Raw genomic sequence first — 19,296 nt, forward strand, 5'->3', positions numbered from 1 at the left:
CTTTGGGCCTGTACGTGCTGGAGTTTAGAAGAATGGGGGGGGGGGGAGACTCTCATTGAAACCTATCAAATATTGAAAGGCCTAGATAAAGTGGATGTGGAGCAGACGTTTCCTATGAGTCCAGGACCAGAGGTCACAGCCTCAGAATAGAGGGATGTCCATTCAGAACAGAGATGAGGAGGAATTTATTTAGTCAGACGGTGGTGAATCTGTGAAATTCATTGCCACAGGTGGCACTGGAGGGCAAATATTGGATATATTTAAAGCTGAGGTTGACAGGTTCTTGATTAGTCAGGGCTTCAAAGGTTATGGAGAGAAGATAGGAGAATGGTGTTGAGAAGTATAATAGATCAGCCATGATGGAATGGTGGAGCAGTCTTAATGGATTGAATGGCCTAATTCTGCTCCTATGTCTTATGGTTTTATAAGGATAAAATTGGTTTTCTGTAGGTAGTACTAGTAATCTGGAATTCATTGCCACCAGGAATGGTGGAAGCAGATTCAATTAGGAGTTGGATAGGACTCGAGTGAAGATGATTTTCAGAACTATGCGGAAAAAGCTATGGAAGAGGAATTGTCTGGATAGCACAATTAGGAGCTAGGATATCCAAAAGTGGTTGAATAAGTTCCCACCATGCTCCACCAATTCGAAGACTGTGCCATTCTATCGATTATGATGCAGGAGAGTAAGAGGCTGCAGAGAGTGATAACTCAGCTCAGTACATCACTGCTACATCTACCCCTACCACTGGAAGTATCTACATGAATTGCTGCTGCAAGAAGACTGTAGCTATCATCAGAAATGCCCACCATCTGAGACATGCCACCTCTAGCATCTCCCATCGGGCAGGAGGTACAGAAGCCTGAAGTCCCACACCACCAGGTTCAAGAGCAGCAGCTTCCCTTCAACCATTTGTTCTAAAACCAACCTGAACACCCTACATTGCTGAAACAACATAGCAACATTTTGACTACGTTGCACTACAGTGGACTCTTTAGTTCTAGTGTGCTCTTTCTTGTATACTTTAATCTGTGTTTCTCTTGTGAATGTTGTGTATCCGACGCTATCTGCCTGTAATGCTGCCTCAAGTAAATTTTTTATTGCACCTGACAGTGTGACAATAAACTTGGCATTGACTTTGATATAGGTAAGGTGAAAGTAGGCATGTATTCACCATAAAACCATAAGGTATAGGAGCAGAATTAGGCCATTAGTCCCATCGATTCCACTCCGACATTTCATCATGGTTGATCCATTTCCCTCTCAGTCCCAATCACACGCCTTCTACCTATAACCATTCATGCTCTGACTAATCAAGAACATATTAACCCCTGTCTTAAATATACCCAATGACTTGGCCTCCACAGCCACTTGTGGCAACATATTCTACAGACTCACCATTCACTGGCTAAAGAAATTCCTCCTCATCTCCATTCTAAATGGACGTCCCTCTATTCTAAAGCTGTGCCGTCCAATCCTAGACTTCCCCAACATAGGAAACATCCTCTCCACATCCACTCTATCTCAGTCTTTCAACATTCAGTAGATTTCAATGAGATCTCCTCTCATTCTTCTGATTCCAGTGAGTACAGGCACAGAGCCATCAAACGCTCCTCATATGACAAGCCTTTCAATCCTGGAATCATTCTCATGAACCTCCTCTAAACCATGCAAATTGCTCACAATAGTCCAAGTGAAAACTCACCAATGCCTTATAAAGCCTCAACATTACATCCCTGCTTTTATATTCTAGTCCTCTTGAAACGAATGCTAACATTGCATTTGCCTTCCTCACCACAGACCCAACCTGCAAATGAACCTTTAGGGAATCCTGCACAAGGACTCCCAAGTCTAAATAAAGCCACATTTCACAACCTCACGCTGATCTAAAAGCAAATATAATCACTTTTGCAACATTGCACTCAGTTGGTATACAATTAGATCCCACAATCTGAAATGATTTACGTAGCCATTTAATCTAAACTTTATTAGTGACACGGTTAATGTATTAATGTTGCCCTGGAAACTGTGAGAGATCTCCTGCTCTTTCATGACACCTATTTTTCTCAGCTGAGAGAACAGAAGAAGATCTTGATATTTTGCCTCACTTGAAGCCCATTGAAAGACTCTCTCAATCCATTCTCTCTGGGGCACTAAGGAAAGAAGGCTGTTGACAGCACACATTATTTAAATTTTCCTGTGAAGTAATGCAATGCTGGAAGGAAATTAAGCATTCAATGATTTAAATATATGAAGTTTCTGTCATCAGAGAACAAATTTTAATTGATGTCTTAGCCATGATATTGGCTTAGGAATATGATACATTTTCATTTGTAAGATCTTTTAACATGGGAGATCTGGCCACAGAGCTGTTATTTTGTATATAATTAATTTGAGTAGAAGAAGTGACTGGAGTTTCCTTTTGGATAACAAAGGACTGATTAATATGTTCCTCCGGCACTCTCGGTGTTATGTGTTTGGGGAAGATTGAAATCACTTGTGTTAGGTTTCTTAGCTTAAAGATGCCAGCTTATTCCTCAGCCACAAACAAGACTTGATTAATGAAAAATGCTGTTTTTTCCCTTGAGTTTCTTTCCCATTAAATTCCGGGTTTGAATTCTCACCTGCGGCTGTATGTGCTAGATGGTGTGTTGTTCAAAGGAAGAGAGTAGAAATGTTATTTATTTTTATGTCGCATTAGAGCATGGAACAGACCTGTCTGGACCAACAACCCACCTATTCAAGACGAGCCTCATCACAGGACAATTTACAATGACCAATTAACCTACTCACCTGTAGGTTTTTGGACTGTGGGAGGAAACCGGAGCACCCGGAGGAAACCCATGTGCTCATAGGAGGGACATACAAATATCTGACAGAGTTAGAGAAAACTTATCACTGTCAAAAGTTTTCTTTAACCTCCTGGTGTTAGATATAAACAGATTCTGAATTGTGTCAATCTGATAATTTTAAATGAATAAATCAATGGTTACTTTAGTATTACTTTATTTCACAAGTTGCTGACTGACTGTTCGTGGTATTACCATTGAAGAGAGGTTGTACAATATTATTGCAATGTTGAAAGTAAATTTATATAGTGCCTTTAATACATTAAACTATGCCAGGATACTTCACAGCAAACAGTATTACAATAAATTTGACAGCAAACAACATCGAGGAGATTAAAACAGAAAATACTGGGAATACTCATTATGTCGGGCAGCATCTGTGGAGAGAGAATCAATCAATATTTCAACCCTGAAATCCTTTGTTAGGACAGGAAAAGGGAAATACAAAAGTAATTTAAATTTACAAGCTACCGTGGGCACCATGGTGGTGTAGCAGCTAGTACGACGCATGAGCATCTCGGGGTGTCAGAGCTTGGAGTTCAATTCCGGTGCTGTCTGTGTGGAGTTTGCACGTTCTTCCCCTGACTGTGTGGGTTTCCTCTCGCAGTACCAATACCATTAATAGTTATTGGTAATTAACTATTAATGACAGGTTAATAGTTAACTGGTCATTAACTGTTAAATGACCAGTTAGTAGGTCAATTGATCTTTGCAGATTGCCTTGTGATGAGGCTAGGGTTAAATAGATGGGTTGCTGGGAAGAGTGGCTCGTTGGGCTGGAAAGGGCCTGTTGTACACTGTATCTCTGAAGGAAAATTGTGGGAGTATAGGACAAAAGGGGAATATCGGTGATATATACCACCTGTCAAATGGATTAATTGGCAGCTTGAGGTGAAATATACCTGCTTGTCTATGTTATGTATTGTTAGTCGTAGGACTGTGGGATGTGCCCAGCAAACCAGTTTGTGCTTAATGGAGGAAGTGAAACTGAAAAAGATGGATACAGCCTAGTTGAAACAATAGGCAGTAAAGAGTATCTGAAAGGAGGAAGGAATGGTAGAGGATGATGAGGCTGAGCAAAACTTCAGTGTGACGATCATCAACAATAGTGCAACTAGAAACGGAAATGTGCCAAGGTCCAGAATTGGAAAAGTAGAGAGATCTTCGAAGCTGAAACAAAATCTGAGAGATGGGAAAGGAATCGACACTGAGGGATTTCGGAAGTTAAGAAATAGCAGGAGTAGTCCATCAAACCTAGCCCACCATTCAAAAAGATGAAGGCTGATCTGGCTGTGGACTCAGGTTCACCAACTTGCCTTTCCCCCATAACCCTTAATTCCCCAGTAAATGCAGATATCTATCTAACTCTGTCATAAATATATTTACTGAGGCAGCCTCTACTACTTCCCTGGATAGAGAATTCCACAGATTTACTACTCTCTGGGAAAAGCAGTTTCTCCTAATCTTCATCCTAAATCTATTCCCCAGATCTTGAGTCTATGTCCCCTAGTTCCTGCGTCCATCTTGTCTATACTTTCATAATTTTTTTGTTTCTATAAAATTCTCTCTTATTCTTCTGAATCCAAGGCGACTCAATCTCTCTTCATAGGCTAATTCCTTCATCTCGAATCATCCTGGTGAATCTTCACTGCATTGCCTCCAAAGCCTGCATATTTTTCATCAAGTAAGGAGAACAGAACTGCCCTAGGGATGGCTTCACAAGTACTGTACCCTGTACATTTGCAACATAACATCACCGTTGTTAAATTCCATCCCTCTGTCAATGAAAACCAACTTTGCCTTCTTGATAATTCCCCCTTCTTGCTTGCCAAGGGACATAGAGTCATAGAACACCACAGCACAGAAACAGGAAGTTCGGCCCGTCTAGTCTGTGCCGAACCATTAATCTGCTTGTCCCATGGACCGGCACCTGGACCATAACCCTCCATACCCCTTCTATCCATGTACCCAACCAAATTTCTCTTAAATATTGCAATCAAACTTGCATCTACCACTTCCGCTCTAGCAGCTCATTCCACACTCTCACCTCCTGTCGATGGGACTAGGCAGTTTTAATTGTTTCAGCATGGACTAGATGGGCCAAAGGATCTGTTTCTGTGTGTACTTTATGATTCTGTGACTTCTGAGTGAAAAAGATCCCTCTCATGTTCCCCTTAAATATTTCACCTTTCACCCTGAACCTATGATCTGTGTTCACTTTAGCTACCCATTTCCATTTCATATAATTATAAAAACTTTTACAACCAGTCTTTATTTGGTACACAAACAGAAGAAATCGTGCAGGTGCTGGAAATCCAAGCAACACACGCAAAACGTTGAAGGAACTCAGCAGGCCAGACAGCATCTATGGAAAATAATAGTCGGTGTTTCAGGAATCCTGATGGAGAATCTTGGCCTGAAACGTCAATTGTTTACTCTCTTCCATGGATGCTGCCTGGCCTGCTGAGTTCCTCCAGCATTTTGTGTGTGTTGCTTTTAAATTTTGTGCTCGTTTACTTTCATGGTCTATCTTCGCTTTCCTTATTGCTGACTTAGAGGGTCTTTGTTACATTTTAAAGTTTTTCCATCTTTAGTTTGCCTCTGCTCTTGGAGATTTTGTACGTATGAGTTTTAAGTCCGATGCTTTCTGATTATCCAAGGTTGGCAAACATGGATGAGAATTTTAAAATTGAGTAGTTGAATATGCATTTATTGCTATTAATGAATAATTTATTAATAATCAATTTCTACAGGAGATAAAACAGACTGTAAACAATAACCTTTCTCTTTTTTTTTCAAGGATGGTTAAAAGGACACTGATATTTGTCATATGTGTGATAACCCTTTGGGGAAAATTGATATCAGCTGCAAACCCTCATAAAGGTATGGAATATTTCACATTGTCAACTTTCGTTGATTTTGATTAGTTTTGCTGCCTTTTGCTGGCACTCTATACGTGAAAATACTGAGGTTACAAACTGATAAGTTACCTAGCTATTTGAGAAAAGGTTCAATTTGCTTTTGACAAGATTGAAGTGCGTTAGGCCTTTAATATCTGTTGAAGTCCAAATATAGTCTTGATTGTATTGATCAGAATGTAATCATCTTAGCCATATGAATTAACTTCTTTCCCTCTATAATCTTGAGCCTGGTTGCTGAGAGTGTGGAAAGAGAAGAAACGTGACTATAAATGATTAACACAGCTCTGCATGTTGTATTGAAAGATTTTAAGTTGCTTTTCTTGTTGCTACATCACAAATGCACTTTATAGGTAAATAACATAAAGAAAAATAGGCAATTTATTTTGCTAGTTTTGAAGGATCGGACAACAGGGATCAGGAAATGTGAGCTTTCTACGTTCTAATATTGAATACAATCTAATAAGGATGATGACATTGGACATAGAACATTGACCCTTACAGCTCAGTACAGGCTCTTCAGCTCACAAAGTCGCAGTAATCTTTCAGCCTACTCCAGGTTCAACCTAACACTTCACTGCCACATAGCCCTCCATTTTCCTTTCATCCACGAGTCTCTTAAATCAAGGATCCCCAACCTTTTTTGCACGCGGACCGGTTTCATATTGACAATATTCTTGCGGACCGGCCGACCCGGGGCGGGGGGGGGGTGCGTGGGTAGGGTTGCCAACGGACAAGAGTAGCAGTCAAATACGTTGTGCTTACTCCGAGAAAGACTACAATGACCATGAAGCCTTGCGCAGGCACCAGTGCGCATGTGTGACTTGAGCATGCGTGTATGTGCCAATTATTTTTCTACAAATCGTTTTTGGCGATTCTGTTCGGGGGTGGGGGGGGCGCTGTTAATCACGACCGGAATATCGGTGATAAGTGGATAATACACTCAATTTCGTTTCTAAAAGTGTTTACCTAACAAATTTGATATTAAACACACAGCGCATATTTTCCTCGCACAAATACAGTGATAAGTCAATTATCAGGTAAGGACAGGGGAGCTTGAAGTAAGTGTTGAATGAACTTCCAGTAGAAGTGGCAGAAGCAGGTTGGATATTATCATTTAAAGTTAAATTGGATAGGTATATGGACAGGAAAGAAATGGAGGGTTATGGGCTGAGTGCAGACCGGTGGGACTAGGTGAGAGTAACGTTTGGCACGGACTAGAAGGGCAGAGATGGCCTGTTTCCATGCTGTAATTGTTATATGGTTATATAAGTCAATAGCATCATAACATTTTAAGTAACGTTTGGATATTGAACAAACAGCGCATATTTTCCCCGTATGAACATATAAAATCATTGCAACGCACCAATATCGCTGAATCAGTGGGAGCCCTGGGCTCAAGATGGTCCTATCGAGGGGTGATGGGAGACAGCGATACTCGAACGGGGTTCCTTATGTCCAGCCTATTCTGCAATTTAGTTTTCGTTGCATTCATCGCAGAGATACGTTGGAAATGGAAGCAACGTTTTCAGTGCTTTTGTGGCTATCTCAGGATACTTAGCCTTGACTTTGATCCAAAATACCAGCAGAGATGTTATGCCAAACATACTTTACAGCCTGCCAGCATTTGCAAGCTCGAGGAGTTGATCTCCTTCCCGCGCTGACATGGATGACGCGTAATGACCTCGCATGCGTAATGGCTCAACAGTGGGTGTGACAGGGTATGAGGAAAGGTGCAGCTGTCTCATATCGCAAAATCATATCGTTTCCTCGTGGCCCTGTAGCGCATGCTCTGCGGCCCGGTGGTTGGGGACCGCTGTCTTAAATGTCACTAGTGCATCTGCCTCTATCGTCTCCCTTCACAGAGTGTTCCACAAACTCATTCCTCTCTGTGTAAGGATCTTCCACCTGACATCCCTGCTCTATTTCCCTCCAATCAATAAGATTATTTCCCCTTGTACTAGCCACTTTCACCCTGGGAAAAAAGTTTCTGGATATCCACTCCATCTATGACTCTAATCATCTTGCAGAACTCTATCAAGCCAGAGAAGGAAAGTTTAAAGGAAATTTGGGAGGCAAGGTTTTTCCTTAACTTGGGTTCTGGAGCATAATACCATGGGACGCAGACAGAACAACAAAGTCTAAGAGGCATTTGGAAGAATATAGACGATGTGCAGACATGTGGGATTAGCTGGATTACCATCATAGTTGGCAGACATGGTGACCCAAAAGGCCATTTTTGTGTTGTGCTCTTCTATGCCCTTTACGTGTATTTCTGTGTCTTCATGAGTTTTTCTTCAGATTCCTCAGACCTCCCCAAGAATGTGCAAGTTGGTGGGTTAATTGTAAAATGGCCACTGTGATGGCAGAATCCCTGGGGAACACAGGAACAGGGAATATTTATGGGGAATGCAATTGCTCTGGGTACCAGCACAGATACAATGGGTGACGTTGACCACCTTTCATAGAATCAAAGGGATTTATAGCACAAAAACAAGCCCTTCGGCATGTCCTGGGTGATCTCTCCTTCCTGATGGTAGCCATGTGAAAGGGCGGGTATCATAGGATACAGAGGATCAATACAATTAGTCCTCCCTACCACATGCTAGTGGAAAATGATTTTTTTAAGAAGTTTAATTCCATTTCCCATGTGTTGGTCCTTAGATCTACAAGGCTCTTCAAGTCATGAAATGCACTATGGACATCTGTCTTGGCCGTTGTTTCATGCTGCAAGGTCCTAACTCCAATCGATTGTTAATGGAATCTTTACAAACTCCCACTAATCGTTCTACTGATGAACTTAAATCAATGATGGAGTCTGCTGGGAAAGGAAAGGAGGAGGATGGAATAGAGGGGAGGGGGAGGATGGAATAGAGGGGAGGGGAGGATGGAATAGACGGGAGGGGAAGGATGGAATAGAGGGGAGGGGAGGATGGAATAGACGGGAGGGGAAGGATGGAATAGAGGGGAGGGGAGGGGGAATAGAGGGGAAGGGGAGGGGGAATAGAGGGGAAGGGGAGGGGTAGGATGGAATAGAGGAGAGGGGGAGGATGGAATAGAGGAGAGGGGAAGGATGGAATAGAGGGGAAGGAAGGAGGAGGATGGAATAGAGGGGAGGGGAGGATGGAATAGAGGGGAGGGGGAGGATGGAATAGAGGGGAGGGGAGGGGGAATAGAGGGGAAGGGGAGGGGGATGGAATAGAGGGGAGGGGAGGGGGAATAGAGGGGAAGGGGAGGGGGAATAGAGGGGAAGGGGAGGGGGAGGATGGAATAGAGGAGAGGGGGAGGATGGAATAGAGGAGAGGGGAAGGATGGAATAGAGGGGAAGGAAGGAGGAGGATGGAATAGAGGGGAGGGGAGGATGGAATAGAGGGGAGGGGGAGGATGGAATAGAGGGGAGGGGAGGGGGATAGAGGGGAAGGGGAGGGGGAGGATGGAATAGAGGGGAGGGAAGGAGGAGGTTGGAATAGAGGGGAGGGGGAGGATGGAATAGAGGAGAGGGGGAGGATGGAATAGAGGGGAAGGAAGGAGGAGGATGGAATAGAGGAGGAGGGGAGGATGGAATAGAGGGGAGGGGAGGGGGAATAGAGGGGAAGGGGAGGGGGAGGATGGAATAGAGGGGAGGGGAGGATGGAATAGAGGAGAGGGGGAGGATGGAATAGAGGAGAGGGGAGGACGGAATAGAGGGGAGGGAAGGAGGAGGTTGGAATAGAGGGGAGGGGGAGGATGGAATAGAGGAGAGGGGAGGACGGAATAGAGGGGAGGGGAGGATGGAATAGATGGGAGGGAAGGAGGAGGTTGGAATAGAGGGGAGGGGGAGGATGGAATAGAGGGGAGGGGAGGGGGAATAGAGGGGAAGGGGAGGGGGAGGATGGAATAGAGGAGGGGGAGGACGGAATAGAGGGGAGGGGAAGGATGGAATAGAGGGGAAGGAAGGAGGAGGATGGAATAGAGGAGGAGGGGAGGATGGAATAGAGGGAAGGGAAGGAGGAGGATGGAATAGAAGAGGAGGGGAGGACAGAATAGAGGGGAGGGGAGGATAAAATAGAGGGGAGGGGTTGGTGGAATAGAAGGGGGGGAGGGGGAATAGACGGGAGGGGAGGATGGAATAGAGGGGAGGGGAGGGGGAATAGATGGGAGGGGGAGGATGGAATAGAGCGGAGGGGAGGGGGAATAGAGGGGAGGGGAAGGGTGGAATAGAGGGGAAGGAAGGAGGAGGATGGAATAGAGGAGGAGGGGAGGAGGAGGATGGAATAGAGGAGGAGAGGAGGATGGAATAGAGTGGAGGGGAGGATGGAATAGAGGGGGAGGGGAGGATGGAATAGAGGAGAGGGGGAGGATGGAATAGAGGAGAGGGGAGGACGGAATAGAGGGGAGGGGGAGGATGGAATAGAGGAGAGGGGAGGACGGAATAGAGGGGAGGGGAAGGATGGAATAGAGGGGAAGGAAGGAGGAGGATGGAATAGAGGAGGAGGGGAGGATGGAATAGAGGGGAGGGGTAGGATGGAATAGAGGGGAGGGGAGGACGGAATAGAGGGGAGGGGGAGGATGGAATAGAGGGGAGGGAAGGAGGAGGATGGAATAGAGGAGGAGGGGAGGACGGAATAGAGGGGAGGGGAGGATAAAATAGAGGGGAGGGGTTGGTGGAATAGAAGGGGGAGGGGGAATAGACGGGAGGGGGAGGATGGAATAGAGGGGAGGGGAGGGGGAATAGAGGGGAAGGGGAGGGGGAATAGAAGGGAAGGGGAGGGGATGGATGGAATAGAGGGGAGGGTGACGTGGAATAGAGAGGAGGGGAAGTGGAGGGGGAATAGAGGGGAGAGAGAGGATGGAATAGAGGGGAGGGGGAGGGGTAATAGAGGGGAAGTGGAGGGGAATAGGGGGAGGGGAGGGGAAATAGACGGGAGGGGGAGGATGGAATAGAGGAGAGGGTGACGTGGAATAGAGGGGAGGGGGAATAGAGGGGAGGGGAGGATGGAATTTTTTCCTGTTTCATTCGTGTAGAATTAGATAGCATGCCTGCAGGGTTAGTGCTTTGTTCAGGGTGTCAGATGTGGGAATCCTGGGAGACTTCCAGCCTCCCTGATGGCCACATCTGCGCCAGGTGCACCGAGTTGCAGCTCCTCAGAGACCGTGTTAGGGATCTGCAGCTGCAGCTTGATGACCTAGTGCTTATCAGGGAAAGTGAAGAGGTGATAGACAGGAGCTACAGGGAGGTAGTCATCCCTAGGCTACAGGAGTCAGTAGTCATCCCTAGGCTACAGGAGTCAGAACACTGGGTCACTGTCAAGAGAGGGAAGGGAAATGCCCGGATAGTGGAGAGCACCCCTGTGGCTGTCCTCCTCAGCAACAAATATCTTGTTCTGGATGCTGTTGAGGGGGATGACCTGACGGGGGACGCCCACGGTGACCGGGTCTCTGGCACTGAGCCTGGCGCTGTTGTGCAGGAGAGAAGGAGGGTAAAGAGAAATGCGGTAGTCGTGGGGGATTCCATAGTCAGGGGAACAGACAGGAGATTCTGTGAGCCTGACAGAGATACCTGCATGGTGTGTTGCCTCCCAGGTGCCAGAGTACGGGATGTCTCGGATCGGGTCCTGAATATTCTAAAGGGGGAGGGTGAGCAGCCAGTTGTCTTGGTACATGTTGGTACCAATGACATAGATAGGACAAAGGAGGAGGTCCTGAAGAGAGATTTCCAGGAGTTAGGAAGGAAGCTGAGAAGCAGGACCTCCAGGGTAGTAATCTCGGGATTGCTACCTGTGCCACATGCTAGTGAGGGCAAGAGTAGTCGGATCAGGCAGATGAATGCATGGCTGAGAGACTGGTGTAGGGGGCAGGGCTTCAGATTCTTGGATAATTGGGATCTCTTCTGGGGCAAGTATGACCTGTTCAAGAAGGACAGGTTACACCTGAACCCGAAGGGGACCAATATCCTGGCGGGAAAGTTTAATAGAGCTGTTAGGGAGGGTTTAAACTAATTTGACAGGGGGATGGGAACCGGAATGATAGAGCGGAGGAAGGGGAAAACAGAAATAAATCTAAGATAGTGAGCAGTAAAGATGTCAGGAAAGACAGGCAGGTGATGGAGCAACACACATCAAAGTTGCTGGTGAACGCAGCAGGCCAGGCAGCATCTGTTAGAAAAGGTGCAGTCGACGTTTCAGGCCGAGGCCCTTCGTCAGGACTAACTGAAGGAAGAGTGAGTAAGGGATTTGAAAATTGGAGGGGGAGGGGGAGATCCAAAATGATAGGAGAAGACAGGAGGGGGAGGGATAGAGCCAAGAGCTGGACAGGTGATAGGCAAAAGGGGATACGAGAGGATCATGGGACAGGAGGTCCGGGAAGAAAGACAAGGGGGGAGGGGACCCAGAAGATGGGCAAGAGGTATATTCAGAGAGACAGAGGGAGAAAAAGGAGAGTGAGAGAAAGAATGTGTGTATATAAATAAGTAACAGATGGGGTACGAGGGGGAGGTGGGGCCTTAGCGGAAGTTAGAGAAGTCGATGTTCCTGCCATCAGGGTGGAGGCTACCCAGACGGAATATAAGGTGTTGTTCCTCCAACCTGAGTGTGGCTTCATCTTTACAGTAGAGGAGGCCGTGGATAGACATGTCAGAATGGGAATGGGATGTGGAATTAAAATGTGTGGCCACTGGGAGATCTTGCTTTCTCTGGTGGACAGAGCGTAGATGTTCAGCAAAGCGGTCTCCCAGCCTGCGTCGGGTCTCGCCAATATATAAAAGGCCACATCGGGAGCACCGGACGCAGTATATCACCCCAGTCGGCTCACAGGTGAAGTGTTGCCTCACCTGGAAGGACTGTTTGGGGCCCTGAATGGTGGTAAGGGAGGAAGTGTAAGGGCATGTGTAACACTTGTTCTGCTTACACGGATAAGTGCCAGGAGGGAGATCAGTGGGGAGGGATGGGGGGGACGAATGGACAAGGGAGTTGCGTAGGGAGCGATCCCTGCGGAATGCAGAGGTGGGGAGGGAAAGATGTGCTTAGTGGTGGGATCCCGTTGGAGGTGGCGGAAGTTACGGAGAATAATATGTTGGACCCGGAGGCTGGTGGGGTGGTAGGTGAGGACCAGGGGAACCCTATTCCTAGTGGGATGGCGGGAGGATGGAGTGAGAGCAGATGTACGTGAAATGGGGGAGATGCGTTTAAGAGCAGAGTTGATAGTGGAGGAAGGGAAGCCCCTTTCTTTAAAAAAGGAAGACATCTCCCTCGTCCTAGAATGAAAAGCCTCATCCTGAGAGCAGATGCGGCGGAGACGGTGGAATTGCAAGAAGGGGATGGCGTTTTTGCAAGAGACAGGGTGAGAAGAGGAATAGTCCAGATAGCTGTGAAAGTCAGTAGGCTTATAGTAGACATCAGTGGATAAGCTGTCTCCAGAGACAGAGACAGAAAGATGTAGAAAGGGGAGGGAGGTGTCGGAAATGGACCAGGTAAACTTGAAGGCAGGGTGAAAGTTGGAGGCAAAGTTAATAAAGTCAACGAGTTCTGCATGCGTGCAGGAAGCAGCGCCAATGCAGTCGTCGATGTAGCGAAGGAAAAGTGGGGGACAGATACCAGAATAGGCACGGAACATAGATTGTTCCACAAACCCAACAAAAAGGCAGGCATAGCTAGGACCCATACGGGTGCCCATAGCTACACCTTTAGTTTGGAGGAAGTGGGGGGAGCCAAAGGAGAAATTATTAAGAGTAAGGACTAATTCCGCTAGATGGAGCAGAGTGGTGGTAGAAGGGAACTGATTAGGTCTGGAATCCAAAAAGAAGCGTAGAGCTTTGAGACCTTCCTGATGGGGGATGGAATCCATGGTGAAAATAAAGCGGTGAGGGCCAGGGAACTTAAAATCATCGAATAGTTTAAGAGCGTGAGAAGTGTCTCGAACATAGGTCGGAAGGGATTGAACAGGTGATGGGGCAAATGTGTAGCCATTGGGATGAGTTGCAGTGCAATAAAGTTGCAGTGAAATCAAAGCAAAAAGTATCAAATACTGGTCTTAAGGTGTTGTACTTAAATGCACGCAGCATAAGAAATAAGGTGGATGATCTTGTACAGCTACAGATTGGCAGGTATGATATTGTGGCTATCACAGAGACATGGCTAAAGGATGCATGTCTTTGCGAGCTGAACATCCAAGGATACACGGTGTATCGGAAGGATAGGAAGGTAGGCAGAGGGGGAGGCGTGGCTTTATTGATAAGAAATGATATTAAATCATTAGAAAGAGGTGATATAGGATCGGAAGGTACAGAATCTTTATGGATTGAGCTAAGGAATAGCAGGGGTAAAAGGACCCTGATGGCAGTTATTTATAGGCCTCCAAAAAGCTGCAGGGATGTGGACTACAAATTACAACTGGAAGTAGAAAAGGCTTGTCAGAAGGGCAGTGTTATGATAATTGTGGGGGATTTTAACATGCGAGTAGATTGGAAAAATCAGGTTGGCACTGGATCTCAAGAGAGAGAATTTGTAGAATGTCTGCGAGATGGCTTTTTAGAACAGCTTGTTGTTGAGCCCACTAGGGGATCGGCTGTACTGGATTGGGTATTGTGTAATGAACTGGAGGTGATTGGAGAGATTGAGGTGAAAGAACCCTTAGGAGGCAGTGATCATAACATGATTGAGTTCACTGTGAAATTAGAAAAAGAGAAGCCAAAATCTGATGTGTCGGTGTTTCAGTGGAGTAAAGGAAACTACAGTGGCATGAGAGAGGAACTGGCCAAAGTTGACTGGAAAGGGACACTGGCGGGAAAGACGGCAGAGCAGCAGTGGCTGGAGTTTATGCGAGAAATGAGGAATGTGCAAGACAGGTATATTCCAAAAAAGAAGAAATTTTCGAGTGGAAAAAGGATGCAACCGTGGTTGACAAGAGAAGTCAAAGCCAAAGTTAAAGCTAAGGAGAGGGCATACAAGGAATTTAGTGGGAAGACAGAGGATTGGGAAGTCTTTAAAACCTTACAAAAGGAAACCAAGAAGGTCATTAAGAGAGAAAAGATTAATTATGAAAGGAAACTAGCAAATAATATCAAAGAGGATACTAAAAGCTTTTTCAAGTATATAAAGAGTAAAAGACAGGTGAGAGTAGATATAAGACCGATAGAAAATGATACTGGAGAAATTGTAATGGGAGATGAGGAGATGGCAGAGGAACTGAACAAGTATTTTGCATCAGTCTTCACTGAGGAAGACAGCAGGATACCGGACACTCAAGGGTGGCAGGGAAGAGAAGTGTGCGCAGTCACAATTACGACAGAGAAAGTACTCAGGAAGTTGAATAGGCTAAAGGTCGATAAATCTCCTGGACCAGATGGAATGCACCCTTGTGTTCTGAAGGAAGTAGCTGTGGAGATTGCAGAGGCATTAGCGATGATCTTTCAAAAGTCGATAGATTCTGGCATGGTTCCGGAGGACTGGAAGATTGCAAATGTCACTCCGCTATTTAAGAAGGGGGCAAGGAAGCAAAAAGGAAATTATAGACTTGTTAGCTTGACGTCGGTGGTTGGGAAGTTGTTGGAGTCGATTGTCAAGGATGAGGTTACAGAGTACCTGGAGGCATATGACAAGATAGGCAGAACTCAGCATGGATTCCTTAAAGGAAAATCCTGCCTGATAAACGTATTACAATTTTTTGAGGAAATTACCAGTAGGCTAGACAAGGGAGATGCAGTGGATGTTGTATATTTGGATTTTCAGAAGGCCTTTGACAAGGTGCCACACATGAGGCTGCTTAACAAGATAAGAGCCCATGGAATTACAGGAAAGTTACATACATGGATAGAGCGTTGGCTGATTGGCAGGAAACAGAGAGTGGGAATAAAGGGATCCTATTCTGGTTGGCTGCCGGTTACCAGTAGTGTTCCACAGGGATCAGTGTTGGAGCCGCTTCTTTTTACATTGTACATTAATGATTTGGATTATGGAATAGATGGCTTTGTGGCTAAGTTTGCTGACGATACGAAGATAGGTGGAGGGGCCGGTAGTGCTGAGGAAACGGAGAGTCTGTAGAGAGACTTGGATAGATTGGAAGAATGGGCAGAGAAGTGGCAAATGAAGTACAATGTTGGAAAGTGTATGGTTATGCACTTTGGCAGAAAAAATAAACGGGCAGACTATTATTTAAATGGGGAAAGAATTCAAAGTTCTGAGATGCAACGGGACTTGGGAGTCCTCGTACAGGATTCCCTTAAAGTTAACCTCCAGGTTGAGTTGGTAGTGAAGAAGGCGAATGCAATGTTGGCATTCATTTCTAGAGGAATAGAGTATAGGAGCAAGGATGTGATGTTGAGGCTCTATAAGGCGCTGGTGAGACCTCACTTGGAGTACTGTGGGCAGTTTTGGTCTCCTTATTTAAGAAAGGATGTGCTGACGTTGGAGAGGGTACAGAGAAGATTCACTAGAATGATTCCGGGAATGAGAGGGTTAACATATGAGGAACGTTTGTCCACTCTTGGACTGTATTCCTTGGAGTTTAGAAGAATGAGGGGAGACCTCATAGAAACATTTCGAATGTTAAAAGGCATGGACAGAGTGGATGTGGCAAAGTTGTTTCCCATGATGGGGGAGTCTAGTACAAGAGGGCATGACTTCAGGATTGAAGGGCGCCCTTTCAGAACAGAAATGCGAAAAAATTTTTTTAGTCAGAGGGTGGTGAATCTATGGAATTTGTTGCCACGGACGGCAGTGGAGGCCAAGTCATTGGGTGTATTTTAGGCAGAGATTGATAGGTATCTGAGTAGCCAGGGCATCAAAGGTTATGGTGAGAAGGCGGGGCAGTGGGACTAAATAGGATAAAATGGATCAGCTCATGATAAAATGGCGGAGCAGACTCGATGGGCCAAATGGCCTACTTCTGCTCCTTTGTCTTATGGTCTTATGGTCTTATGGAATAGAGGGGAGGGGGAATAGAGAGGAGGGGGAGGGGAATAGAGGGGAGGGGGAGGTGGAATAGAGCAGGGGTCCCCAACCTTTTTTGCACTGCGGACCGGTTTAGTATTGACAATATTCTTGCGGACTGGCTGACCCGGCGGGGAGCGGGGTAGGGTTGCCAACGGACAAGAGTAGCAGTCAAATACGTTGTGTTTACCCCGAGAAAGACTACAATGACCATGAAGCCTTGCGTGGGCACCTGTGTGCGCATGCGTGGAGAGGAGGGGTGTTAATCACGACTGGAATATAGGTGATAAGTGATACACTCAATTTCGTTTCTAAAAGGGTTTATCTAATGAATTTAATATTAAACACACAGCGCATATTTTCCTCGCCTAAATATAATGATAAGTCAATTATCAGGGGAGGACAGGGGAGCTTGAAGTAAGAGTTGAACGAACTTCCAGTAGAAGTGGTGGAGGCAGGTTCGATATTATAATATTAGAAAAATTGGATAGGTATATGGACAGGAAAGAAATGGAGGGTTATGGGCTGAGTGCAGGTTGGTGGGACTAGGTGACAGTAGCGTTCGGCATGGACTAGAAGGGCAGAGGTGGCCTGTTTCCATGCTGTAATTGTTATATGGTTACATAAATAACTTATAATCAATAGCATCATAACATTTTAAGTAACGTTTGGATATTAAACGCAGAGCACATATTTTCCCCATAAGAACATATAAAATCATTGCAACACACCAATATCGCTGAATCAGTGGGAGCCCTGGGCTTGTTTTTCTGCAATAAGACAGTCCCTTCGAGGGGTGATGGGAGACAGCGATACTTGAAGGGGGTTCCTTATGTCCAGTCTATTCCGCAATTTAGTTTTCGTTGCATTCATTGCAGAGATATGTTGGAAATGGAAGCAATGTTTTCAGTGCTTTCATGCCTATCTCAGGATATTTAGCCTTGATTTTGATCCAGAATGCCAGCAGAGATGTTATGTCAAACATACTTTTCAGCCCGTCGTCATTTGCAAGCTCGAGGAGCTGATTTTCCCGCGCTGACATGGATGACGCGTGGGTAATGACCTCGCGTGCATTCAAGCCCAACAGTGGCCTTGACATGGAATGAGGAAAGGTTTCCCCGCGGCCCGGTAGCGCATATTTTGTGGCCCGGTACCGGTCTGCGCCTCGGTGGTTGGGGACCACTGGAATAGAGCGGAGGTGCAGGTGGGGGGCAGAAAGGAGTTGTGGAATTCTGTCATCTTCAGCCGCTGTCATTTCCACCTATCTGTTTTTCTCCCCTATTTTCCTCTTTCTTTCTCTCTGTAGTTGGTTCTCTTTATTATTCACCTGTCCCTGTCTCCCAACTCCACCTCAACACCCACTCCCATATCTGACACAACTTGCCTGTTAATTAATACCCCTCCTCAGTCCTCCAATTAGTGTGGACTTCTTTCTCACCACTGCCCTTCCCACCTCTATCTTGTCACCTCCGCTCTCCAGTCTCCATCTTGTTGCAGCGGTTTGACCCCCTGCTCCTTCCAGCTGGATAGTATGTTACTCCAGATTTGACTGTCAGGATCCTCTAGTGCCTGTATTCTGCAGCTGCACCTTCTCATGGGATGTTGGTGTCATTGGGAAGGCCAGACGTTAATGTAGTAACTTCTACTTTGAAAAAGACACACTCGACAATTCATGCCAAAGAAACAACTTTCTCTCGAACTTTAAAACCGTTATGTACATACAGAGGCTTTCACAACCCATACGGCATAGCAGGCACGCTATATACAAAGCCCACCGGAAGTAAAAAGAACGGAAGTAAACAGCCCTCCCCCATTATCCTAATTAGTATTAACTTACTTTTAATAATGCTCACATTACAACCCTGCTCCCCCTTTAAAATCCAATATTCCCCAAATGTAAAAACTAGGAAATAAAAACGGTGGTGTTATTAACTTCGGTACCCCTGTAAACTTATACTCATATCTCAGCAACCGCTTATCAATACAAAACATCTGGAAAATGTGACAGATTCAACATTCAATCTAACAACAACAACAAAAAAATTGTCCCGTCAAAGATTCAGTCTGTCAGGAGGTTTACGAGTGCACTGTGATCTGCGCATTACCCCCCATGACCCAGCAGGCACCGCTGGTGAGGGTGTTTTGGGTGGATGTGGTTTTGGGGGCATGAGAGGGGTCTGTGTGTCTGCGTGAGAATGTCCATCCTCCTCAGGGGACCCTGACCCCTCTGCCAGTATCTCGCTCTCTGGCAAAGTCACTGGTGGACATGCTTCCGCCGTCGTCTGTCTCTCAAATGGAAATTCCATGGAACTGTCTGCCTCTGAGCCGGTATCATGATGCAGATGCACATGGTCCTGATGTCTGTGGAAAACACACCCATCAGTCAGCTTAACAACATAGGAGACGGGACCACTCTGCTTAAGAATAACCCCAGGCAGCCATTGCTGATTGTTCCTCACATAGACATTATCATCCGGTTTTAACTGTCTCTCTCGTGCATGTTGATCATATCCCTCCTTCTGCTTTTCCTGCTTTCTCTCCACTTTCGCCTTCATGTCTGGGCGCAGCCGGTCCAATCTTGACTTGGGCCTACACCCCATCAGCATCTCTGCTGGAGTGCAGGC

General features: G+C 45.8%; 1 protein-coding gene across 2 annotated transcripts in view; it reads left to right on the plus strand.

The window, feature by feature from the left end:
• LOC134351276 (chemokine-like protein TAFA-2) overlaps nt 1-19,296 on the plus strand; it is a 678,364-nt gene that overhangs the window by 172,605 nt on the left and 486,463 nt on the right. For both annotated transcript variants that reach the window (XM_063057345.1, XM_063057344.1), the window contains exon 3: nt 5,651-5,733. In XM_063057345.1, the coding sequence (XP_062913415.1) occupies nt 5,652-5,733 (82 nt within the window). In that variant the 5' untranslated portion in view covers nt 5,651. The remainder of the gene's footprint in view (nt 1-5,650; nt 5,734-19,296) is intronic.

This window comes from Mobula hypostoma, chromosome 9 (assembly GCF_963921235.1).
Source record: "Mobula hypostoma chromosome 9, sMobHyp1.1, whole genome shotgun sequence".
In the NCBI taxonomy this organism is placed as follows: domain Eukaryota; kingdom Metazoa; phylum Chordata; class Chondrichthyes; order Myliobatiformes; family Myliobatidae; genus Mobula; species Mobula hypostoma.